Source organism: Canis lupus, chromosome 31, assembly GCF_011100685.1.
Source record: "Canis lupus familiaris isolate Mischka breed German Shepherd chromosome 31, alternate assembly UU_Cfam_GSD_1.0, whole genome shotgun sequence".
Taxonomy (NCBI): domain Eukaryota; kingdom Metazoa; phylum Chordata; class Mammalia; order Carnivora; family Canidae; genus Canis; species Canis lupus.
The window spans coordinates 26773319-26799757 of NC_049252.1; the positions used below are offsets into that span (position 1 = coordinate 26773319).

Here is a 26439-nt window from a genome sequence, read left to right on the forward strand (position 1 = left end):
GCTTTATTCTCACTCCCACCACATCACCCCCCACACACAGACTCTTGCCTTAATCCCACCCCTAGCCACCGAACCGTGGGGGGATTGGGGGGGCGAAGCAGAGCAGAGGCAAATCCTTGGGGAAGGAGCAGCAGCAGCAGCTGCAGCAGCCACCGGGCACCCGGGGTACAATCAACCAAAAGATGGGGAGCCTTCCAGGAGCAAAATCATGCACGTAAAGTCATGCACCATTTCCAAAATATTGAACCAGATTTCGATCACTTTACCTGAGTTGTTTTTGCTCTTCTGCCTTGCATGCTGTTGCTATGGCTAATTTGTGGGTTGGTGGCACCTTCAGAAAGACAGTGAGATTTCCTACAGGGAAGTGTGTTATAATTACTGTACGGAAGAGACTCTTCGGCGGCAGCTGGTGGCATCTTATGGTTTGCGAGGTCGGGAATATCAGACACCAGGTTCCGACAGCAGCCCGCAAATTTGCTCCTGGGCCCCCCGTTCGCCGTCACCCCGGAGTTTTTCTGAGCATACAAGTCACCCAGGGAATTGGCACGCTGGCAGGTGCTGAGCTGCCGGGGGCTCACCCGGGGTTCCATCCCCCGAGCCTCCTCGCAGTCTTTCTCTTCGGTGGAACCCAAGATTTCTTCGTTGCTTGTTAAATGTTCTTGGCTCAGATCAGAGAGTGAGAATTCCAGGCTGTCCTCCCGCCAGATGTCTGCAGATTTGGAGCGTTTCTTCTTAAAGCTCGCCGTCTCCATGAACGTGGGCCCATTGGATGTATAGGGATGCTGCCTCCTGCCTCCGTCAGCCAAATATGTAGCGTCATCCCCGTAAAGCCGGCTCTCCTCCGAGTCTGGCATGCTTTGCACAGAGGCGGCTGTGAGGACGATGCTGCTGTCTACGCTGGGAGTGACAGAAGAATCGGTGTACGACACGGGTCGCAAGCCCATGTCCACTCGGTCCACCCAAATGGGGCTCCCGAAGTCCTCTAGGGTGCCCTCTTGGGAGAAGGGCTCCAGGCCATTTTCGGCCAGGGACTGGGGGATGCTGGGCGTGCTGCTAGACCGCGTGCTCACTTCGGAGTTCCTGTGGATCATCTTCCCCGAGGACGCGTGCCTCGTCCGCCGGGCCTTGTGCGACAGGCGCAGTGAGCGCGATGTGTGCTTGCGCCCCAGGCTGGCATGCTTTTCTCCATAAAACTCATGCTCTACATTCTGACTTTCTGCGTTTCCCATGGTTTTATGGTCTGTAGCATTAGGGGGAGAAAAAAGGAGGGGATAAGTGAGTCACCAAGGAGTACAGGCAGTTTAACAGACAGAGCTCAGGGTGCAGGGCGGGTAGCAGGGCACCACCCTCCACCCGCCTGGAAGGTGCTTGGACCCTTACACGGGAGCAGGCGAGAACTAACATCACCCACTGAGACTGGCCCTCCCGCGAAGGGGGATGAGAACCGAAGTAAGATATTTAGAGAATCAAACTTGTCTTTCCCCGGAAGGTAATTGCCCATGGTGCCCGCCGCCTATATGATGCTTTCATGGGGCTGCCACCCCCTGCGTTCCTTCCTAAACTCTGTACTCTACGAAGTTCTACTCCTATCCATAAACTGAAAACCCTGAAAGCACAAACGGAGCGCTGGACCACATGAGTCACTTTCCGTTTGAAACTACATGTATTTCAAAAAGCAATCATAAAATTTGGAGGTGCGTTGGATAACCTCCCCCCCTTCTCAATGTTTCTGTTTGATTCAAACTCCACCTGTACTTCAAAATCAATCAAAACTGGAAATGCTCCAGATGGGAAGTCCGATCAACTCTTCCTAGTTCATTGAAGTCAAAAAGAGAATGGGCTTTTTACCTGAAATTCAATTAAATTCTACAGCAGCATTCTTAAAAAAAACAAAAACAAAAACAAAAAACACCTTAACTTTTGGTGTTTTGGAAGGGGCGTGAAGTGGGAAGAGGGGAGAGAGGGAGGGAGGGAAGGAGGGAGGGAGGGAGAGAGAGAGAGAGAGAGAGAGAGAGAGAGAGAGAGAGAGAGAGATGGGCATCACAAAATAGAAACCCCGCTCCCTGCTTAGCAGCAGACTAATGGGTTTATTTCTGGGAGCAGATCCAAACTGAGCACATTAATCTGGTACAGAGTGCCCTGCAAACAGAAATTCACATTATGAAACCACTAAATGTGATTCAGCCTTTTGGGGCTACCCAGGTTAATTCGAGTCCTTCCTTCACATTTTTCCAGCCTCGCTCACTGACCTGGTGACTGTTACCCACAGTGAGAACCTTCAAAGCTCACCACTTGTGACTCTCTCAGCCTATTCTCCTCGCTCTGTTCTTTCTCTGTACCATTCAGATTGTATGCACTTAAGATACACACAGAGAAGTGTCCAGAAAGGAAAAGAGGAAAAATATAGTAGCTGGGCATATTCCTGAGCTGATTCTTCCCACCACCTACATAGTCATTCATTCAGAAAATGTATACTGAGCACCTACCCTGTTCTGGAAGCCAGAGATACAACAGTGAACAAAAGAGACACATTTCCCTACTCTCAGGAAACTCATACTGTAGCCAAGGAAGGTACATGATAAAATAGTGAAAGGCATGGGGGGAAACAGGATGAATTGACTATGACCACGACAAAGTTTGAAACACCCTGCACTATAATACATCCTCACACTGATTGAGATTCATTCTACAATCTCACTGTTCAGTCTAAAACAGAGCATCAGCTCTGAGGAGCACATCTTCGCTGAAACAAAATCGGTGGCAACAGGAAGGGAAAACCTCCATTTCATGTCTCAGTGAGCTAGGAGGTAGCTCATACAAGGCACCAGATGTTAAGCGATTCCCATATTGGAATATTCCCTACCAGGTCACACATCATGTGATTCTCAGAGGGAACTTTCCAAGAAGGAGAATCTCCTTTTTTTCCTGGCAGCAAGTGTATTTCAGAGCAGTTAATAAGCTCATGCCTCTCTGGCTGGCGTCTTTAAGAAGCAAGAAAAGAAAAGAAAAGAAAAAAAAAAAAAAAACACACGCACGCAACTCAATTCACTAGAGGGAAAAGAAAAACATCAGCTACTCCTACATATAACCACGTATGTGAACTATATTCTTATGAATATCATGTGCTCCGGTTTTAAAGTAAAATAAATAAATAAGCATTTCTTCCTTTTTAAAAATATTTATTTATTTGAGAGAGAGAGAGAGAGAGAGAACATGAATGGGAGGAGCAGAGAGAGAGAGAGAGAGAGAGAGAGGCTGATGTGAGGCTCGATCTCACGATCCTGAAATCACGACCCTCAGGTCGTGCTAAAACCAGGCATCAGAATGCTTAAGTGCCTGTGCCACGCAGGTGCTCCAGTAAATAAGCATTTCAATAACTGAAAGCCAATATGCATTCCTTAGAGTTCTGGATTTTTTTTTAAGTGTACATTAAGGTACCTGGATGTGTCTACATATCTATATGTTTTGCCAAAAAATAATGAAAAGCTTAGAACAAGTGTTAGGCATAGTTCCACTTGAAGAATCACACAGGTTTAAGTTTAACAGAAGGAAAGAATGATGGTGGAGGAAACCGAGTGTGAGAAGAGCACAACTGTCCCCTCACGTGCACTAGGAGGACCTTCTTCTGTCACACGTATCAAAAGTCTGCAAATAAGAATTGACAGGCATATTCCCAATAACAAATTTTTGGTGAGGCCCGTTTCTGCCAACAGAAAAGCAATCAAGTTAAAAGCCTCAGGAGAGGTTTCCTCAAGGAAATGGCCCCAACCTTCAAGAATTACAGCACCCAATGCATCACTCTGACGGGCCTGTTATATTAATAGCATTTTTAGTAGCAGGATTCTTTTCAGCCAGCCAAGGTAGGAAAGAAGCCATTTTTATCTTCGGAACTAGAATTTAGAGATGATTGCCAAATCTCCTAAATCCTACCAAGAGAAATTCTCAGGGGATGACCTAAGCGGAGTCAGCAGGAAGTCTGAAGCAATTCAAGAAAAATACGTTTCTAGGGACTGTTGAAATACCCCTTAATCTGAAAGCTTTTCCTGAAAGGTCGGTGAGAACCATGAGGGGTGCAGTTGGCCCTGGTGGGGGACTCGGCATGAAAAATTAAAATTGCTCGTGGCATCCGACAGACACAATCTCCTCTTTCAGGGTGCCTCACAGGCCACCCCCAGAGCATTGGTGCATTGGAGGTTCTAATCCTTTTCCTGTACAAATGTAAAAAGCCAGCTTTTTCCATACTCTGGGTAGCTCCCTATTCTCTGTTTGACCCCATCATTTATTTTTCTTTCAAAACAAAAATAGTCAGTTCGTATTTTACATTCGCACCTGCTCTGTTCCTGTGAGTCAGGAAGCTGCTTTGGAGCAGAAAGCAGCTTTCAGTTCTTTGGTAGCCCCTACAGAGGCTGGAAGTGCTCTCCTCCAGACAAGGAGTCAGTAAATGTTCATGCGTTTCAATAGCAAAAACAAAAGGCGGGTGACCAGGAGGACCCCACTGACACGATCATCACACTGTTGCTAGGTAAGGGAAGGAAGATTAAGGTCACGCTAAAATGCAAAAACCAGGATAGAAATGAAAAAGAAGAGCATTAGGAGAAGAACACTCAATCGCAAGCCAGAAACCGCCACAGTTTTAAACTCATTAAAACCATCACTTCCGGTGATCCCTGGGTGGCTCAGAGATTTAGCGCCTGCCTTCGGCCCAGGGCATGATCCTGGAGACCTGGGATCGAGTCCCACGTCGGGCTCCCTGCATGGAGCCTGCTTCTCCCTCTGCCTGTGTCTCTGCCTCTCTCTCTCTCTCTCTCTCTCTCTCATGAATAAATAAATAAAATCTTAAAAAAAAAAAAAAAAAAAAAACAACCATCACTTCCTTATGTAGCATGGTAGTGTTCCAAATAACTTGCACCTTCAGGGAACACTCAGCAGTAGTGGTATTAGAGCAGGAGGTACAGGGAGCAAGATTTTATCACAAGAACAACCCTCAGTATTTTTACATCCAGTCTGACTTCTCATACTTTCTTCTCATAGGTCTAAGTTCTGGCTACCCTAGCCTGCCCCAGGGCCTTTGCCCATGCTCTTCTTGCTGCCTGCAACCCTCCTTCACAAATACCCTCACTCATGTTTCAGTTCGTTCTGATGTTGAGTCAAATATCGCCTTCTCAGGGCGACCTCTCCTGGCATCTCTCCCCAAAAATAACAGCTGCTCCCTGCAGAGCTCAATCCTTACCCCCTCCTCCTCGTTTTTCTTTTCTTCCTTAGCATGTATCACCCCTGTAACAGACAACTTATTTCACCTACGTAACTTTTTATTCTCTAGCCTTCCCCATGGAACCTAAGCTTCAGAAGGCCTAAAAAGTTTTGCTTGTCTTATTTATTGCTGTATGCTCTGTGCCCAGAACACTGCCTGAAAGGTAAAAGGTGTTCGGTGGAAAAATACTGAATGAATGAATGAATGAATGAGTGAATGAATGAACGAATGATAAAATCAACTTTCATCTAAAATGCAGAAATGCATACAATTCCAATAAAATGTGGATGAGAATGTTACCACGATGCAGGTTAGGAAACAGTACCACAATGTGGACTACAGAAAAAACACATTAGACTTATACAGGCCAGCCTCTTCCATTTGGTGCCTCGAGGACTCGCTGGTCTCCCAACTTTCCCATCGCTCCCCAGGTCCCTCCCACCAGAAAATCTGTGCATATGCCTCATCCCAGACCTTCAACCCTGCTCCACTGTGCTCCCCATCTCCTATTACCTAGCCAAAGAATGAAGGCCTAGCCTCATTTCCCTTAATTCCTGCCCTCCATTTTTTGGGGAGCTGTTCCTGCAGAGGTTAGGGAAGAATTCAGAGCTGGGAGGGTGCCCCTCCCCAAGGTCTAGGTAAAAAGCACAGACACGATCAGCCTCAGATGACTCAGACAAAATGGAAGCAAGGGAGACAGGGTGACACAATGCAATGGGCAGGGGATCTTCTGACAGTAGTATAGGGTCAGAAAATCAAGATTCTCAAGGCCAGAGCTCAAGGACACTAGAGGGAGTGTGATTTTTTCTAACACCACAATCTTTCTCTTAAAATGATCCATTAAACTTTTCAGGTAATCACTGTAAATTCCTTTAAATCCACCACGTTAAATACTCAGTGAGGAAGTGTAAAGGTATCCTAAGGAACTTTATCAGTAGGTACCACCATTAGGTTCATGCATTCATCAGGTAAGTGGTCATTTCTCAAGGACTGATTTTTTCAATTTATTAGCCTGCCAAAATTTTAACTATACATATGCAAAAAATGTTTTTATACATATAAGAAAATGTCAAATTCCTGGCTTTGATAGCTAACTATAATTACTTAAGAGGCAACCATTAGGGGAAATTAGGTAAAGGGTATACTTCCTCTGTACAATTTCTTGTGAAACTGTAATTACTTCAAAATTTGAAAGACAAAACCATAACTAACTGAAATCTTCTGGTTAAGTAAAATTTTTGTTTAAAAGTGAGAGTTCTTCGGGGGCACCTGGGTGGCTCAGTCGGGTTCAGTGTCTGACTCTTGATTTCGACTTGGGCCATGATCTCAGGGTGGTGAGACTGAGCCCCATGTTGAGCTCCTCACTGGGCATGGAGCCTGCCCGAGATGCTCTCTCTCCCCGTCCACCGTGCGTCCCTATGCTCTCTCTCCCTCAATGAAATGAAATGAAATGAATGAAATGAAATGAAATAATAATGAGAGTTCTTCAGAATGAAACGTTTTAAAATCTGCTTTTACAGTTGAAAGCCATCTAAAACATTCTAATATAGTTTCAACAAATTAGGCAATAAAAAAAATGAGCATGCATTGGGGTGCCTGAGTGGCTCAGTGGGTTGAGCATCCCACTCTTGATTTCAGCCCAGGTCATGATCTCAGAGTCATGGGATCGAGCCCCACATCAGATTCCCTGCTGAGTGATTCTCTCTCTCTCTCCCTCTCCCCCTCCCCCCATTTGTGTGTGCACAATGCTCTCTAATATAAAAATAAATCTTTAAAAAGAAATAAGCATGCACCGAGCATTATCTAGCATCTATTATCAGGAAATACAAAGCACACACAGACCGTGGCCCAGAGGGAGATTAAACAGAGAGGTAGAGTTGATTAACTGGGGACAGCGCTTCTGTCTTAATAAAGTATGAACAGAACTGAATTGCCAACAGCTAATGCCAGCCAAGATGGAATAAGGCCCTAGGACTGACCTTTCCCTCGCTGATAAAAACTAAAAACTTGGGATCAAAGAAAAAAGCAACTACCCAAAGACTCCAAAGTGTAAGCATAAGCATGTGAGTAGTAGAGTCAGTCAAAACCTGAGGAAGCCACTCATACAAGAATGAGTTTCCTAGGTTTTCTCTCTAGACTTACCATGGAAGGTGCGCACCCAGTAAACCTCTGACACAGGCAAGCAAAAATTCCCAAGACACACCCTGTTGTTCTGGCCAAAGAACCAAGAAACCCAAAGAGTGAGGGGGATCCCACAGGAAGAGAAGTGGCAAAGCAAATCCACTAATGCTGTGCATATATCGACAGAACTCCCAGGCTTACCCCTCAGATGCACATGCCTCGGTCTGACCCAAAGGCAGAGGCTTTGAGAAATGAATTATTATAAAAACCACAGTCTACCTCCCAGGCTAACAGCCAAGTGGCACGTGTGTGAGACAAATCCAAAGATGCATAGCAAAGACTCTGTGAAACTGAACTGACCGTGGAGCCACCACCCACCAAAGGGGAAACCAAACTGGTAATCTGAACCTAGCCGAGTTGACTACGGGCTAAAACAGCAAAAAAGGAAACCCAACATTTTCCAGATGACTTTAACAGGACCTAGTGTGTCCCAATATAATACTTAACATGCCCACAATGTATTCTAAAGAACCAAGAAATTCTAAGCAGTTCTCAAGAGAAAAGACAATCCCTCAATATCAGTCCTAAAGGGACCCAGATGTTGGAAGGAATATCAAGCAAGGACTTTTTATTTTTTTAATATTTTATTTATTTATTCACAAGAGACACAGAGAGAGAGGCAGAGACATAGGCAGGCATAGATGTGGGACTCAATCCCAGAACCCCGGGATCATGACCTGAGCTGAAGGCAGATGCTCAACATTGAGCCTCCCACGTGCCCCTCAAAGACTTTTAAAGCAGCTATTACATGGTTGAAACTGCAGTCCAGTGTGTTCTGGGACTCAATATGATAGGAGATGTATGCAAAACACACCCAAATTCATCAATGAAGTGGAGAAAAAAATCTTCTGTATTAAAATGTTTTTCTTTGGGTGGCTGGGTGGCTCAGTCGGTTAAACATCTGACTTGATTTTTGGCTCAGGTCATTTATTTCAGGGTTATGGGATGGTCCCTGTGTTTAGCTCCACACTGAGCATGGAGCCTGCTTAAGATTCTCTCTCCCTTCTCTCTCTCTCCCTCTGCCCCTTCCCTACTGCTTGAGCATGGTGGGCACATGCACTCTGTCTTTCTCTCTCTTTCTCATAAATAGATAAATAGATGATAGATAGATAGATAGATAGATAGATAGATAGATAGATAGATAGATAGATAAATGTTTTTCTTCGGAAATTTCCTCTTCAAAAACTAAACCAAAATAAAGCAGCTATTATAACTATGCTGAGTAAAGGTAAACATCCGAAATAAATGAAAAACATAACTGCATGTAATGTCTATGCAAAATCATTATAAATGTCAATTATTATATATGAGTAGAGAAACAGAACACAAATAAAAAAGAAAGGTAAAACTTGTGTGTTCCAAGATATATCACGCAAGTTGCGATTCTCATCACACTAATGTTACGTCTTCTCCGTTTTGCATGAGGAAACATTCCAGTTAATAGAAAATCACCCCACAGCCAAGGTCTCTGGGCAGAGAGCAGTAAGGAAAAATACTACTGTAACTTCAGATTGTTCAGGAGGGGGAAAAGGGAGAGAAAGAAGATACGAAAGGTAACTGGAAATAATCTCATTACTTTGAGAACTAAGGAGCCTGTAATAATATTTCTACGGTACAGGATGTCAAATTCCCTAGATGAGACCAACAGTTCAAGCAGTACCCCAAATAGACAGCAGAGTGACCCACCCCTTCCGTGAAGAATGGGAAGGCTAGACGAAATCAAAGCCCAGCCCTATGGGTCAGCCTGCCAAGGCTTGGCCTGGTCAGAAGTAGATAATCAAAAAAGATAATTCTAACAACAACAACAAAAAAAGTAATTCTCTTGTAGGGTCAAACATCACTGGAGCAAAACTCTTCTTATCCTCAGAAGTAAAAATTTACATTTGAGATGCACATCCAAGAAAATGGTTTTGAGCAGGTTAAAATTTTCCTTTAAGAATATTAATGTTGGGCAGCTTGGGTGGCTCAGCGGTTTAGTGCTGCCTTCAGCCCAGGGCCTGATCCTGGAGACCAGGGATCGAGTCCTATGTGGAGCTCCCTGCATGGAGCCTGCTTCTCCCTCTGCCTGTGTCTCTGCCTCTCTCTCTGTCTCTGTCTCTCTAGAATAAATAAAGTCTTAAAAAAAAAAGAATATTAGAATATTAATGTCACTTTCTCTCTCTTTCTCTCTCATACACACACACACACACACACACACACACACGCCAGACCTGTATAATAATTTTAAAGGCAACTATTCTGAATAGAGTGATTGTGGGTAATTTCAATTCTCAAAAAATTATACTTTTTTTTTGTATTTTCAAAAGTTTCTGCACTAAACCTGTAATTCATTTTAAGGAAAGAAAAATAAATAAAACATGTTAACATGTTTGAAGTCCCTGGGTTTTTTGGATAATTGAAGAGAGTGAGGATGTGGGCACTATGCTGACAGCTACAACAAACGACACCAAACCCAAACTCAAAACAGATGGCTGGGAAAAATTACCTAAGGTAAAGAAAATACTATCTAGCTTGGATATAATCACGCTTTCTCTATATTCCAACAGCACTTTGCTTGACCTCTTCACATGGTGTCTGCAGCACGGTTATTTCTACACTGACACACTTGTCTTGCTTTGTATGGACCCCCTCCCCATCTTTTTATAATTGCTCAGTGGCAAGGACCATGCTTTACACATCCCTGTCTTGGTCACCTAAATATACTAACACCTTAACACAGCTCTCCTCAATGGGAGTGATCATCACGCAGACCACCTCTTAACAAGCGTTCTTCAAATATATAAAACATTAGAGCTCATTAGCAGGCCCAAGATGACCCAATTCATATCATATTTCAAAAGGGAACTACTAAAGCAAGGTTTCTCAGTCATCGGTAAGGACATTGTGAAACCCAAGCACAAGGCAGTTAATGATGCATATAAATGATAATTATTAATAATATAATTTTGCACTCCCCTGAGGTATTTAAAAACTTATTAAAATAAACATAATGATCACCCTTCTATGACTTGAAAACAGACCTCCAAATTTGCAGGAGAAAGGATGAAATGTATTTATTTCAAAGTTAAATTTGAAGCGAAAATCACAAGACAACAGATTGCAAATTTAAAATTAGCTTCTAGTGGGAGGTCTTGGTTTCAAGCCTGTTTTTTCTCTACTGGAGGCTGAGCTTGAAGACAGGGGTGGGGTAGGGGGTGGGGGGGGAGCTAAGATTAAACTGAGACAAAGTTCTGAAAGTTTTTGCTAAATCTTCACAAACCCATGAAAAGTGTTTTGCCAAGTCACACGCAAACACCCTTCACACAAGAGACTAAACAGGAAAGTTTTGCAACAAATAAAAGATGATCTTTGATTTAGAAAGATGATTATTTTGACTGTATTTATTTTGCTTTTTAAAGATTATCTAAACCAGAAACAAAATCTATCATTGTTTTGAAGTGAAGATTTTACAGCTAGGTTTGTCGTTTTCAAACATAATCCAATCTAAAGATGGTGAGCTCAGGGATAAATTTAAAAGACCCTGAGGGCAATTCACAGGGGGGGGGGTAGATTTCATAGGTACTGGCTTTTTCTTTCTTTCTTTCTTTTTTTTCTTAAGGTTTAATGCTAATGCTTTTGAATTCTTAGATGGGTGTAACCCTAATCCAAAGAAGTGGTTCCAAATTCTTTTTCCCACGAGCTACATGCAACAAGGCAATTCCAATGACGCGAAAATGTATCTGTCCCACCACTTTGGGAGTATTTCCAGGAATTCATGCAGACACAGATAGGATCAAAAATACATATACGGGGCACCTGGGTGGCTCAGTGGTTGAGCATCTGTCTTTGGCTCAGGTTGTGGACCCCGGGTCCTGGGATTGAGTCCTGCATCAGGCCCCCCATGGGGAGCCTGCTTCTCCCTCTGCCTGTGTCTCTGCCTCTCTCTGTGTGTCTCTCATGAATAAATAAACTCTTAAAAAAAAATACATATACAAACCTACCTTACAAGGCAACAGTGGTTCCCAGCCCAACTTGCCCGAAGAGCACTGTGGCATTTAGATACTGAGATTGGAAATGGTGTCCAGATGAACAGCGGCAGGGACCGGGTAGAGGAATCAGTCAGCACCTGCCCCTCGGGGAGGCCATCGTGGTGTCATCGGAGTCTACGAGGATGTGCCAAAAACCTGCAGAGGACGGAAAAGGGAAAGGAATTGGTCAGCCAGAACACAGAAGATGGGCCTTTTCGATGGAGCTCACTCTCCTCCATTCTCCAACATCCGTTCTGTGTGCGATACCACCCCCCGGAATCAAATGGTGCAACAGTGAGCAACAGGTATGAAGACCAGGCATCATCAGACATATAAATAAGCATAAGCGTAACTATATTTATGGTAAGAAACAGCCCTAAGGGGCTCCTGGGTGGCTCAGTGATTCAGCATCTGCCGTCTGCTCAGGTTGTGACCTTGGGGTCCTGGGATCAAGTCCCACATTGGGCTCCCCACAGGGCGCCTGCTTCTCCCTCTGCCTGTGTCTCTGCCTCTCTCTGTGTCTCTCTCATGAATGAATAAATAAAATTTTAAAAAAAGAAAGAAAGAAAGAAAGAAAGAAAGAAAGAAAGAAAGAAAGAAAGAAAGAAAGAAAGAAAGAAAGAAAGAAAGGGGAAAAAAGGAAAGAAAGAAATAGCCCTATAAACAAAGTTATCATTCTCCCCTATTTCTAAGGAGAAAAGTATTAGATAACAGAAGCAAGTTCCTATGAAATGATTTCCACGGCTCCCTCTTCCATCTTCCAAAGGCCTCAAGGAACAGAGATAATAAATAAAAGGAAACAGGGAAATCTCAGTTACTATCAAAGCGGAGCTACGTTGATGACAAAAGTTGAAGAAAATGTCAAAAGGCAGTAAAACAAAAGACCAAGGACACAGACCTCACCGTGGACACGTTTACAGCTGGCCAGCACAGGGGCCACTCATGAAAAATATGTACAGAAAAGAATTTAGTGAAATATCTCAACTGTTATTTAACACAGGAGATAAACTGACAAGGGCGGCCCGTGATCAAGCAGTATGAATGATTTTTTTTTTTTTTTAAGGGGGAGAAAAAAAGCCTGCCTTCTGAGATGAAATTGCAAATCCTAGAGTCCAAGGGCTCCTTGGGGTGGCTGCACCTTATCACCCTCCTCCTGGTCATCCCTCTGGGTGGGTGGGGGGGGGGGGGGCTGCCCGCTGCTGCTCCCAGCAAGGCGAGAACCCGAAGTGCCAAACACTTTGAGCAGGAACACGGAGGGAGAAAACTCCCTACTCCGTGGAAGGCAGCCACCCAGAGGGGGGAAGTAAATAAATGCACGCTTCCACAGAGGACAGAACAATCAGCCAACTTGCAGCTCTTCCTTATCTCGGAAAATGTGCTATTTAACCTGAAGTGGGTGACTCAACGCTTGCCAGGAAGGGAGCCCAAGTCCCCAGCAATACCCCATTATTACCCTACAATGCGTGCCCTTTCCATAATTCCCCCCATTGCTAGCTTGTTCTCTCTCTTTTCCTAGGCATCCTCCTGAAGCTGTTCTCTGTAAATTTTCAAATTTTCAAAGCAGTTCCTGAATTGCCTAGGAACTGGCAGAAATTAATAAGCAACAGCCCATTTATATTGAAATGGACTCATTACGGTGCCAGCTGCCAATAATTTGCAAGGCGGGATTCTTGCTGGCAAATGGGGGCCTGCGGGCGGCTGCCCTTCCACCTGCGCCACAGAAGCTGATAATGCATTTTCTTCTACTTCAGAAAAAGTACATATTCTATCTACCAGAACTAAAATTTTTCTCTATCTGTATCTTTCTAATGCCTGAGTAGAAGAACGACGTGGGGAAGAAGGTAAGAGTTACAGGACATTATTCATAAAACATGCAGGAAAACAAAACTGAGTTGCACTGGGTCGAACTTTTGTCAGGTCTTGGTGGGGAAAAAATTGTCCCCTATGGCCCAGGCTGCGGAAATGACCCGTGATATGGCCCAATGAAGAGCCTCGTATAGGTTCTTTTGCAGTCGGCAGATATGCTATGGTTGTGATGTGCCAAGAAGTGCTCATTTTGCCTGTAGTGGCCTAGCTCCACCCTGGCCAGTAGACACCATGGCACCCTGAGAACGATTAGTACTCTTGAGTTTTCTTTGAGAACTGCAAAGGATTCCAGTTTCAACGGAAGGCAGCGATGCACCAAGTTCAGTGTTGGAGGTTTGAGCCTCAGCTCTATTGCATGCATCAGGTCAAGTGTTGGCCTCACCATCTACTTGCAGGGTGGTTTGGGGCAAACTCTAGATACCAGCCCTCTACAAACAGAATAGTTCCTAAACCACTGGTTACTACGATCACTAAATAAGATCATCTATGTTACGTCACTAGCTGAGGGCCTACCCCTTGGTCGGTTTGCAATAACATTAGCTATGATTCTACAATTACTTAATATTCATAAACTGAAAAAAAAAAAAACACTGTAGAAGGGGACTGTTATATGGGCTTCCTTAAAACATCATGCCTAACTCACTGAATCTGGGTCTGTGTTAGAAGTTGGATGACACGAAATCACCTCAAATTTGTTGTGGGGCAAGGGTACCTGGGTGGCTCAGTGGCTGAGCATCTGCCTTTGGCTCAGGGCGTTATCCTGGGGTCCTGGGATCCAGTCCTGCATCGGGCTCCCTGCAGGGAGCCTGCTTCTCCCTCTGCCTATGTCTCTCATGAATAAATAAATAAATTCTTAAAATAAAACCTCATAAGAAGCATCCCATCATTTGAAGTCCTCGCCAGTTCTAGAAACCAAAGTAATTTAGAGAAAGGGGTATTGTACTTGGTCTCAAAATACTCAAGCTCGTGTACCAGGCTCTACGACTTATGTGACCTTGGGTGAGTAAATTATCTGTTGTGAAACTCAACAGGAAAAATGAAGATATACGATTATCTCCACTACCAAACTACCTGAAAAGATGGTGCAAATACAGAGAATCAACCCGAAACATTATACAAACCATGTAATGCTACAAAAGTATGTTAATTAACTCTCTGTTCATGACTTAAGTGCCCCAAACTGCTTCATAATTCACAGATGAATTAATGAGAATCAGGAAGTTTCCCCTTACCTTGAATCTTAAAAGTGAGGAGCAGAGGGATGGGGGCTGTTAGAGGTCTTGAATCAAAATCCTGAACAAGCCAAATTCTGGAATATTTATTTCATACATAACAAGCACCAAAAAAAAATTAGTTTTTAGTATTCATTCTTAATCTAAAACTCAGTATCAGATAGATGGATGGGTAAATGGATGGATAGATAAATGGATGGATCTTGGGCATTGAAAAATTTTACATAGTTCAGATATTAAAGAAAATTCACTGCTCATCTTCTTTACTAATTGTTTAACTATTACTTTATTCAACAAAGGACTCAGTAGTGAGTGACTTTCAAAAATACATAATCTAAGGGCACCTGGGTGGCTCAATCAGTTGAGTATCTAACTCTTGGTTTTGGCTCAGGTCATAATCTCAAAGTCATGAGACTAAGCCCCACATCAGTCTCCATGCTCAACACAGGGTCTGCTTGAGATTCTCTCTCCTTCTCCCTCCTCCTTTGCCCCTCCCCCTGCTCATGTGTGCACACATACTCTCTAAAATAAATAAATGAATAAAACCTCTTTTAAAAAGATATATTATCTGGGACACCTGGGTGGCTCAACAGTTGAGCACCTGCCCCTGGCTCAGGGCATGATCCCATGGACTCAGGATCGAGTCCCACATCAGGCTCCCTGCCTGGAGCCAGCTTCTCCCTCTGCCTATGTCTCTGCCTCTCTCTCTGTCTTTCATGAATAAATAAATAAAATATTTTAAAATATATATATATAATCTAAAATAGAAGAAATTACTATCCCCCAAAACTCAAAAGAAACCCAAAGGGTGATAGAGAGAAAATAAGGTAACCATGCACACCCTATCAAACTACACAGCTAGTGCCATTTACAGTAAGCACTGTAACAGCCAACTCAATTGGGAAAACATGGCAGTGGTAAAATTCACAATTCCAAATCAACTGCTCAGAGGAAGGATGAATATTCTTGGTGTTAAGATCAGATAGAAATTTCCCCTGTGGTCCTCTGAGGCCACTGTGATATGATAAGCAATGTTCTGGACCATATCCTTCCACATGGGCTCAGTGACACATTTCATATGGATCTTTGTTCTTGATAATTGATTTAAAAAGAAAATCACAAGTTGGTAACAGAAGTTCTGAAGAAGTAGGATACTGCTGAAGAGTAGAAAGGCTGCATAACCTTCCAGGAAATTCCCCTTAATCACTTCTTGCTCTCCACAGAGTCCTGAGGGTGGTAAGCTTAAGGCTTGTGCCCAGGTATAGCTGGGTCATGCTACCAGATGGCCAATCCCATCTGGCATGAGGGGAGGGTTGCACCAGGGGTGAGCTTGTCCACCTTGTATGAAAACTGGGACTATAGCACAAAGAGGAGGTACTATACCTTCCCTCCCAGGAGAACCAACCACATGACCACGCAAGGTAGGACCAGGATTCTTAGCACAGATGAACAAGCTATGATAGGAACTCCAAATTCCTACTCCCTAAAGCATGGATGACATGGCATTAGCCCAACCATGTTTTGAGACAGGTGAAACCAGACACCCAACTCAGCTGAACAAAATCCCTGGAAGTTCCCATGTTCAAGCACTGTACTTGTTTTGAGCAACGCTACTTCCTAGTAGATCCAAATGTATCTCAAGGTAACTGAGGAAACATGTTCATAGAATCCGTATTTTCAAGCCAGCTATAAGTCAAGAAATCTCTACTAAAATAATAACTTTAATTTTAGAACAGTGAATCTTTGGCAATACTTAACCAACAGGTTCGGCTGGGACAGACCGAATTACCATATTTCATAGGAGTAAAGTCAGTGTGTTTCAAAGTGAAGTAACATGTTCTACCCCGACTCAGCGCAATCTACCATTTATGGAATGCTTACTATCTCTCTGGCAGGGTGTCAGTGGCTTTAGGCCAAAATATTCTTCTAAGTTTCCCTCGGTTCTTGGTGTTTATTGTCTTGCAGCTACAGTTGGACACTGGCAACTGCCAATGCATACAACTCCAACATTGCACTACAAAGCTCCCTCCCAGCTCCGTCCAAGGGAGTTTGGAAATTGCCAGTCCCAGAGGGCTATGTTACACAGCTGGCCATCAAATCTCCCAAACACCACCCCCCCGCCCCAAGCCTGGCCCAACAAAGGCTCACATGAGGCCCAGCTTACTGAAATCAATTTAATAGCTTTTTCAGGACAGACCACGAGAACCACATAATTTCTCAAAAGTCTAAGTAGCCTCATTCCCACTAAGAAGCCATGAAGCTACTGAACACTTGAGAACTCCACCCAACAACACTCCAAGAGAAGTGACCCTGTGATGTTGACAGCCCACTCAGCTCTGGGCTCCTAGCTCCTAAATTCTCCATTTGAAGTTTGAGTCATGTCAAAAATAAAGCCCACCCATGTCACTGCAGGAGTGAATGGGACATTGGATTCCCAAAGAAAATGGAAGTGGAGCTGACCATGGTTAACTACTAATGCTGAAATCTGCCCTTCAGCATTACACCACATTGTGGCTTACCTTCATGGGGTGTTCCCAGGGAGAGAACCAGCTGCCCATGAGAGGACAGTGGGAGAGGACAGTATGCCATTGAAAGAGCTTCCATACCTCCCATGTGACATACCAGAGTGTACAATCCTTAAACTGCACCCCAGAATTATCATCCCCAAAACACATCAATGCCTTAGTAAGAAGAGATTTCAAACAGCATCTTTTCCAAAATGAAGTCACCCAGGTTCCTGTTTTCAGGCCGACTTGTCTCCTACTCCCACACCGGCTATAGAAGCCTTCCCAGACACAGGAAGAAGCTTCGGATCCCAAACCACTGGGGCAGATGAGTGATGGGTTAGGGCAGCTCCTCTTTCACAAAGATTACAGCTCCAGAGGAGGAATTTGGTTCTGGTTCTTTCTGGCTTTCCACCATACCTGCTGTTTATAGTGTGGAGACTGGAGACCAGGGAGTCTCCATTCTGAAGGACAGGGCCTTGAGTGAGCAGCTGAGCAGAAGGGCACTCTAAGAGCAGGGAGTATCAGACTCAGCAGCTGCTGTCCACCTCCAAGATTTTCTCCAGGCCCTCCCAGGGGACTGAGAGGCATTAAACAGCAACCTGCCATTTCCATGATGGTTTCCAACGCCTACAACCTGGCCTCTCCCTTCACCTGTTCTCTCGATGAGCAGCCAGGAGGGAAGTCTTCAACCTGAAATGTAATCGAGCTGTCAAGGGGTCTCCCCTTCTTCATCAGGAAGCAGAGTAAGATGTGGTCACCCTGGAGATTTGGTTCCGTTGGCCACTATTACAGGTACAATAGTTTCCTCACCCAGAGCTGCCTCTCCCACAGGAGGGCCACTCCGTGAGTCAGGGAAGAGCTCCCTGGGTGAGGTGTGGCAACTATGCCTGCCGGCAACAGGGGCTGGGATTGCCTTTGACACAGAGGAGGGAAAAAGGACCACAAACCCCTCTGGAGAGGTTACCAGGCTAGAGACCCCAAATACACACTCCTCATGCTCAAGCCTAAAGGACCCATCAGAAAGAATCACTCCCTCCAGCTGATACCTGTTCTTTGGTTCTGTTTCTGCTTCTGGCAGTATTCATGTCAGCGGAAGGCATGTATGGATGGTGAAATTCTCTAAGAGAAAACAGCTAAAGAGATTTTGGTAAATCAGATACTAAAGGATGGAGAGGAAGGAAGAGAAACTAAAAATCTTAAGTGTGTGTGTGTGAATATTAGATTAACAACATAATTCAGTAATCAAAACTCAATGAGCAAGTATGATAGCTGGAAACACAGCTGCCCTACATAAAAAGTGACACTATAATGGGTCCTGTGCAAAGCCACTGGTAAGGGGATATTAGGAACACTAATCCTGATACGTGTTTAGGTGGTAACAGAGAATTTTAATCAAAGACTAAGGAAAACATTTTAGTGCAGCAAAGGGTCTTCTACTTGTGTCAAATAAGATGATTTGTAACAAAATTTTAAAGGAATTCCTCCCAAGGATTTTCAAAATGGGGTAGATTCTTTACCTGTAAGTCCCCACCTTCTAGAAAAGAAGAAACTAGTTTTGGTATCTGGGTGGCTCAGTCAGTTGAGTGTCCAACTCTTGGTTTTGGCTCAGGTCAGGATCTCAGGGTGGTGAGAATGAGCCCTAAGAGGGCTCCTTGCTCAGCTGGGAGTCTCTTTCTCTCCTCCTCTCTCCCTCTCCCTCTCCCCATCTCTACTCACTCTCCCTCTCTCTCAAATAAATACATAATTAAAAATAAATAAAAATAAAAAAGGGGGAAAAATAAATAAAAATGGGAGAAACTAGTGCTCACTCATGAAACAAGAGTGACAGGAAAAGGTTTCACAGGCCTAGCATCCCAAGGTAGTCCCAGGACACTCAGCCCAAAATGCTTCTTTACTCTGTCATTTGAAAGTAAAAAAGGCCTTTTAAAATGACCTCGATTTTTTATTTGCAAATCACTTCCAACTCTCTTGCAGTTATAAAATTAAGGCTACAAGCTCCAGCAGGTAAAACATGGTTCCTTATTTCACTGATTCTAAGAAACACATTTTTCACTTTGAACATCTCTGAAATTAAATGTACCTTACAGTCACAATACTGTAGGGTGGTTTCACTGGGGCCATTTTCTTTCTTAGTTTCTTTCTTAGTTAACTCAACGAACGTTTATTGATCACCTACTGTATGTTCAGGATAAGGAAAGAGACCATTTTCCTTATGATGCTCCAAGTCTGAGTAAATGATGATCACCTATCCAATCAGAGACAGGGCTGTAAAGGCTCATCTGGCATTGTCAGTAGTGAATGATAAAAAGAAATAGGCGAGGGGCACCTGGGGCACCTAGGTGGCTCAGTGGTTGAGCATCTGCCTTAGGCTCAGGTCATGATCCCGGGGTCCTGGGATCGAGTCTCACATCAGGCTCCACACAGGGAGCCTGCTTCTCCCTCTGCCTATGTCTCTGCCTCTCTCTCTCTGTGTCTCTCATGAATAAATAAATGAGAAGATCTTCATAAAAAGATGAAGGAGGAAGAGGAGAAGAAATAGGCTAATTCTGCCAGAAGAAGCTGTCATTTGGTCCTAATGGGCTAATATGATTGGCTTAGCTTGTGAGGATAGGAGGAAATAACCAATAACAGGAGGGAGTATGCAAAAAAAAAAAAAAAAAAAAAAAAAGGAGAACTTTACAGAAAGAAAGCAAAGGCTCCCAGGGCTGAAAAAGCATCAGTCCAATGCTTTAGAGAGGTAGATGCATAGAAAGGAGCTGGAAATTGTAAGGCTAAAAAGACAAGTTGCGGCTATGGATGCTACACCAAGGAATCAGACAGTATGTGTGATGGACTATGTGATAGGAACTTATTAGCAGAGTTATACAATCAAACGTTCTCCCCAGCCCACTCTGGCTAGCAGGGAAGAGAAGTGGAGGCTTCTTGCAACAAACCAATCAGGTGGTCACTGGCTGGAGATAAGGTGGCCTAGACAGGGCCAGTGAGAGCCTTGAAGTAATAAGAAAGGCAGGCAGAGTCACCAGGACTCAGTGGCCACATAGTTACCTGTCAGAAATGAGGAGGGAAGGAGAAAAAGAAGGGAGAGATGCTTCTGAAGTTTCTGGTTTGATAACTGACAGAGAAGGTGACAATAACCCCTCTCCCACTGTGAGATCATACAGAGCACCCATTCGAAAGTTTTATCCTTAAGAGGTGGGAATTCATAGTGATCCTACTAGAAATGTGATGTCCATTCCACACAGGCACAGAGCAACCAGGGTTGGAACACATTAGCACGGACAGGAAGGAAGGGAGGGAGGGAGGGGAAAGATAGGTAGGTAGGTTAGGTGGAAGGGAAAAGGAAAGAAAGAAGGAAAGCAGGCAGGAAGGCAGGAAGAAAGGAAGAAAAGAAGAAAGGAACCCTGCCGAAAAGCTTAGATCAAGAAGAATTTATGGAGACACAAAAACTGGCCAGTTATATCGTATAATCGAAGAACTTTAAACTCACATACACACAACCTCTGATGACCTGTGAGAGGCCAGAAGTTGAAAACATTATCTCAACTATGCCTTCCATTGACTAAGCCAACGGCTATAATAATAAATAGATTAAATAACATCAATAATTTCACACAAAAATAAAATGCTGCCCCAGGTTTGGTGCCAAGAAGTTAAAATGTAAATCAGATTTCAGATTTGAGTTCAGCCCCCAAAATTCTCTAGGTCCACAGGACACCCACTGTGCTCCTGACTCACTCTGAGGTTGGGTTCATCATTTAAATAAGATTGTTGACTACAAGGCTGGTGCTCCAAAGCTGTACAGATCATAGGGAAATGCATCTGGGATGCATAAAGCAGCCCACCAGACACTACTTCAAATGTAGCATTTGAGGACCATCACCTCCCCTTCCACGAGTGAGTGAAATGGGAAGCTAACAGCAGAACTCCACTCAATCCCATCATCCTGACCATCCGCCATCTCTTTAAATTAAGAGGCTGGTCTAGAAGTTTCTGTGCTCCTTATACTTGAAAGGAAGTCCATGTTTCTTTAACCTGCTTAAGTTAAAACCTGTGTCATAACTGTAACCATTGTGAGATTCTCTTTCCAGTAAATACATGATTCAATTAAGGCAAAAAGTGCCAAGGAGCTTGGCCCCAGAAACGCAAGATGGAACAACCAATTCTTACTTTACACACTGGTGCATGATCTTTTTGGCTGAGTAACTGACCAACATTCATCCCAACTGAATTAAAAACTGAGGGGGAAATAAAAAGCACACGAAGTGGTTGCAGACTTGATTTTTAAAAGTAGAAGAAGAAGAAGAAAAAAAATCAAATGACTTTTTTATGACTACTCCCTGTAGTCAAAAGAGGATAATCAGCCTCTTTCACATAAAGACAGTTCCTGGGAAACCATGGGAACGCCTCTGAAACAGTGATACATCAAAGTCCCCATGCAGAAAAACCGATACATAAAATCACAAAGCAAATCTGTTTCTTGTATGACGGCAACTAGCTTAAAAAGCTTGACATTCATTGCCAAGTAATATCTATGAGACCACACACAAAGCAAGCAAAACAGACACCGGCCTGCCTTCTAAGAACTAATGAGTACACTCCTGTCCAGGGCACTGCTGTGCAAATGGTTTTATGAGCATCCTCATTCAATAAAATAGTTCGGAGCATGCCCACCTAAAACAATAGGAGTGTGTGTCATCGCTCATTTAATTAACGTACAAATTACGTACATGAGCTACTGTTCAAATAAATTATGCACATTTTAAAACTTCTGTGTATGTTGATGATGTAGGTGATTTATGTGAACCAAACAAAAATACACAAAAATTTAGGTGCGCGAAATAGAAAGAAATATAAATTCTGAAATTTCCTTCTCATACCCTAATGAGAGCATCTCGCACATCCATCTGACGTTGAAGACTATTGCTGGAACAGAGAGAAAGCTGACCGGGAAACTAAGAAAAGATGGCATGTGGAAAGCTCAAAGGAATGCCTCCTTCCCCGGCCACATGACCCCAGTGCCAACAAAACCACCTGGAGTGCCTATCCCCTCCCTTCCTTCCATCCCCCTTCTATTTATCTTATTCCACCTTGGTCCAGGCTTACTGTTTCTTCCAGGGACATGGTGGACAGGTGGGGTCTGCAGGTTGCAAGAGAACTCTCCAGCAGCAGAAAAAAGGTCATTACGGTAAAACAAAAACAATCCCAAATCTGTTGCTAATGTTTGTTTTTTAAGCCTATTTCACAAATTCCTCAGTTTCCCATCTTCAGAGTCTAAATTTTACCTGCATCTTAGCCTTCTTATAAAGCAACATCACGGCTGTGTCAAAATCTCCAAGAATCTTCAGGAAGGTAACGTATCACCAGGCCTGTGAACATGTGCTGGAACCCTGGGGCTGTGCTGAAGTTATCTGCTGATAGAATTAGCTCTCACTGGGGGCCATTAAATTGTGTTTTCTGCGATCAAGGCTTTAGTCAATACCCCTTTACCAGCGCTTACTAAAATGATGCCATATGTAGAAAAAGAAAATGATATAGGGAGGAGGGACTCATTTCTGCAACCTGCTTATCTCCAACCCCTCTAAGACAATACAGTGACTGGCCACGAGGCAATAGGCAAAAACAAGTTTCCAACCATGGCTGCATTTTTTTTTTTTTTTTTTTTTTTTTTGGTGTGGGGAACCTCAAACACAGCCAGGGTAAGGAGCCAAGAAATATCAGTGATATAGTCTGGAGGAAAAAAAGGCCAACAACAATAACAACAACAACAATAACACACAAAGAAAAATCATTTTTGAAATATTCTTGAATGAAACTTTGGTTTTCCTAGGTGGGAGGAAAAGGTTACATCTTCTGGAAGAAATCCTCATTCTGTCTGGCCAGCTTCCCATCCCGAAAACCACCGGTAACTAAAGGAGCTCTCATTTAAGAGTTCAAATTTTTTTTAAAGGTTTTTTTTATTTTTTTATTCATGAGAGATACAGAGAGAGGCAGAGACATAAGCAGAGGGAGAAGCAGGCTTCCTGCAGGGAGCCCGATGCAGGACTTGATCCCAGGATCCCGGGATCACACCCTGAGCCAAAGGCAGATGTTCAACCACTGAGCCACCCAGGTGCCCCTAGCCAGCTCCTTCTATTTCTATCCTTAAATCTAGGTCTCCTTGCCTTTAATCTCCATCACTCATATCCCTCTCTGCTGCCCACTCAGTGCATTCATCACTGCAAAACCGAACTAGCACACATTCAAGATATATGTAACGTCCTTCCAGAATGAAGTCCCTTCAATCCCTGCTCTGCTCCCTAACATACAAACAGTCCTGGCACGGCCAGCAAAGAGAAGAGTCCTAGGGATAAAGGGTCATCTTTCTGAAGAGTCACTTTTATTCAAAGATGTACTCAGGAGGTTGGTTGATAATGGAATAAAATTTTAAATGTATATGATTTTTGAAGATGAAATACCCATCTTCCCCCCCCCCCCCCAATAAAATGGTACATAGAATGGCTGGAAGCTAATTCTGTTTTTATGTTGGAGTGTTTTATTGGAAAACTGTGCAAAGCTCTGGTCTCTCAAGACTTGCTTCACCACTTTTCTCCTCAGAATCCCCATAGTTATCAGTTATAGGAACACCAGTCTTAATCCATCCCTTCAGGGAGATCACCAGTTCCTCGAGGGAAAGGATTACAGCTTATTACTTTTTGGCATGTTGTTCCATGGCACATGTGCTCTGTGTCGGTCTGGGTTCTCTAGAGAAGGGGAACCAACAGGATGCAAATGGATGATGGATGGATAGATGGATGGATGGATGGATGGATGGATGGATGGATGGATGGATGGATGGATGAGCCAATATTTTAAGAAACTGGTTCATGCAGTTGTAGGTGTTGGCAAGCTCACAATCTTCAGGGCAGACCAACAGGGTGGAGACCCAGGGAAGAGATGATTCTGCTGCCTTGAGTACAAAAAGCACCTGGAGGCAGAATTTTTTCCATCCAGAAGACCTCAGTCTTTGCTCTTATAGGGACTTCACGTGATTGGATGAAGCCCATCTACATTATCAGGGATAATCCACTTTACTCAATCCCTACTGACGTAAATGCTAATCATATCTAAAAATTACCTTGTAGTAACATCTAAACTGGTGTTTAACCAAACAACTGGGCACCACAGCCTAGACAAGTTAACATATAAAATTAACCATCACATGCCCAACAGACTTTTCTGCTAATACCTAGGAATGGCATCAATGTCAGCCGAGGGAACAGAAGGAATAAAAATTATTCCCCCACAAATGTTTACAACCGTCTATCCAGCAGGGGCTCTTGACTGATCTATTGGATTTGAGCTCTAAAAGAAGATCTCCTAGGGGTGTTCCTGGTAGCCTCAAGCTCCAGGGCACGAAGAGATCACTTCCTTTCATGATGTCATCTTTGCCATATAGTTCTAAGAACATTTTTTTTTAAGATTTTATTTATTTATGAGAGACACAGAAAGAGAGGCAGAGACACAGGCAGAGGGAGAAGCAGGCTCCGTGCAGGAAGCCTGACATGGGACTCAATCCTGGGTCTCCAGGATCACACCCTGGGCTGAAGGCGGCGATAAACCACTAAGCCACCAGGGCTGCCCTAAGAACATATTTTTAAGGTTTTATTCTTACGTCATCTCTATACCCAACATAAGAAATGAACTTACAATCTCGAGCTCAAGACTTGCATGCTTCTACCAAGTGAGCAAGCCAGAGGCCCCTGTCATATATTTCCAGATAACTGCATCCCTCTGAGCTTATGTCTCCTGGTAGCCAACATCATCAAGAGCTATGACTCTCTTACTTCAATATGGAAACAGTATCATTTGCAAACTGGAAAACACAAATACAACCGGCTCCTACTGTTAATCCTTTCCCCCCTCACCCCCCTACCACATATGCTCAAATTATGGAGGTCCTGGGTACACAAGCTTCCCCATGGTGACATTTCCACACCAGCTCTAGATCTGAAATCACCACCTTCTCCCACCCCTGAGCCAAGACTTCAAGCACACAGCAGGGTTGGGGGTGGGGGGGTGTCCCCAGCATGTCCTCCATTCTAATGCAGCTGGGCTTGAAGTCTGAGCTTGAAAGCCCAGGAATGGGGAGGAGGGTCGGAATGATTGTTCAACACCCTCCTACGCCCTGCTCATGACTAATGCATCACACTGTGAAAGCAATTCCTCCGGAGTTAGCTGGAACTGACAGGTCCACATTTAAACCAAACCAACCCTCGGAAGGCTCAGGCGTCACCAACAGCCTTCCCAAGCCCTAAGCATGCCCCCTTCTGAAAATATTCACCTTGAGAGAAAACAAGCTGAGAGATTTGGCTTGAGGGTCCTAGTCCTGCCTTTCCATAGGGTAGGAAGCTTGAGTTTTCAAGGACCAAACCAAAGAACATTCACAGTAGGTAGGCAATGGATATTCCTCTTGGAGCAATAACTTGACAACTTGGGGCAAATTATTTAATGTCTCCACAGCTTCATATCCCTCCTTCAGTAAAATTCAGCAACTAATAAGGGATATAATGGGGGGAGGGGGAAAGTATTGTGTCCATAATCAATGTAGGATTTGCTTTTCCAATAGTGATTTTCCATTCAAAATAGCATCCCCGAGAAGAAGGAGGGAAGTGGATTCATTAAATAGAGCTTGATGATCAAAATAATACCAGCCTTCTGGTCCTACCGATGCCTCGCTTGAATGAGCACAGGGAAGTGGGGACTGTGTGCGGCCTGAACTAATGTTGGCACCAGGGTGCCAGCTCTACAGCCACCTGTTTTGTTCTGTTTCTCTCACTCTGTCCCCACACTCACAGGAACAGGCTGCCATCTGTGCTGTACCAGCTCGGCTCAGTTTTCCATAAAGGTAAATAAGATCATGACGTTTCTCATCTTAAAAAAAATAAAATAAAATTCCTCCAATTATTACTTTCTGAGCTCAAACTCAATTCAGCTCGACCCAATTTCATTTCAGTGTGCTGAGCACCTCCCCTCAACGGGCTCAAGATTTCACAGGGATGCTAAGACAGGGAAGGTGTCAGGCCCCTTAAACAGCCTTAAAGATCCTTTGGGGGGTGGGGGAGGACTAAAACAAGAACCAAAAAGGGCAGTGTAAGACCCAAATACTAAGTACTTAAAATGAGCTCAGAGTAGATGAAAAATGGAGGTGTGATTTAATAAAATTCTTTATGCCAAGAGGATGTTCATGTCACAAATACTCTTTACAGTGAAATATATGCTCTTCACAAGGCAAGGTGAAAAATGCATATAGATTATAAGAATATACACACTAGGACAGGATGGCAGTTTATTGTGATCTTTTTAAGCTGAATGTTATGATTACTCAGAAGGCCAAAAGGTGATGGCCATGTTGGTAT

At 43.7% G+C, this 26439-nt stretch overlaps 1 protein-coding gene across 4 annotated transcripts in view; it reads right to left on the reverse strand.

Annotated features, from left to right (window-relative positions):
• TIAM1 (TIAM Rac1 associated GEF 1) overlaps nt 1-26439 on the reverse strand; it is a 380928-nt gene that overhangs the window by 132098 nt on the left and 222391 nt on the right. For all 4 annotated transcript variants that reach the window (XM_038581329.1, XM_038581328.1, XM_038581330.1 and 1 more), the window contains 2 exons: nt 11413-11595; nt 267-1240 (listed from right to left, as the gene is read on the reverse strand). In XM_038581329.1, the coding sequence (XP_038437257.1) occupies nt 267-1229 (963 nt within the window). In that variant the 5' untranslated portion in view covers nt 1230-1240; nt 11413-11595. The remainder of the gene's footprint in view (nt 1-266; nt 1241-11412; nt 11596-26439) is intronic.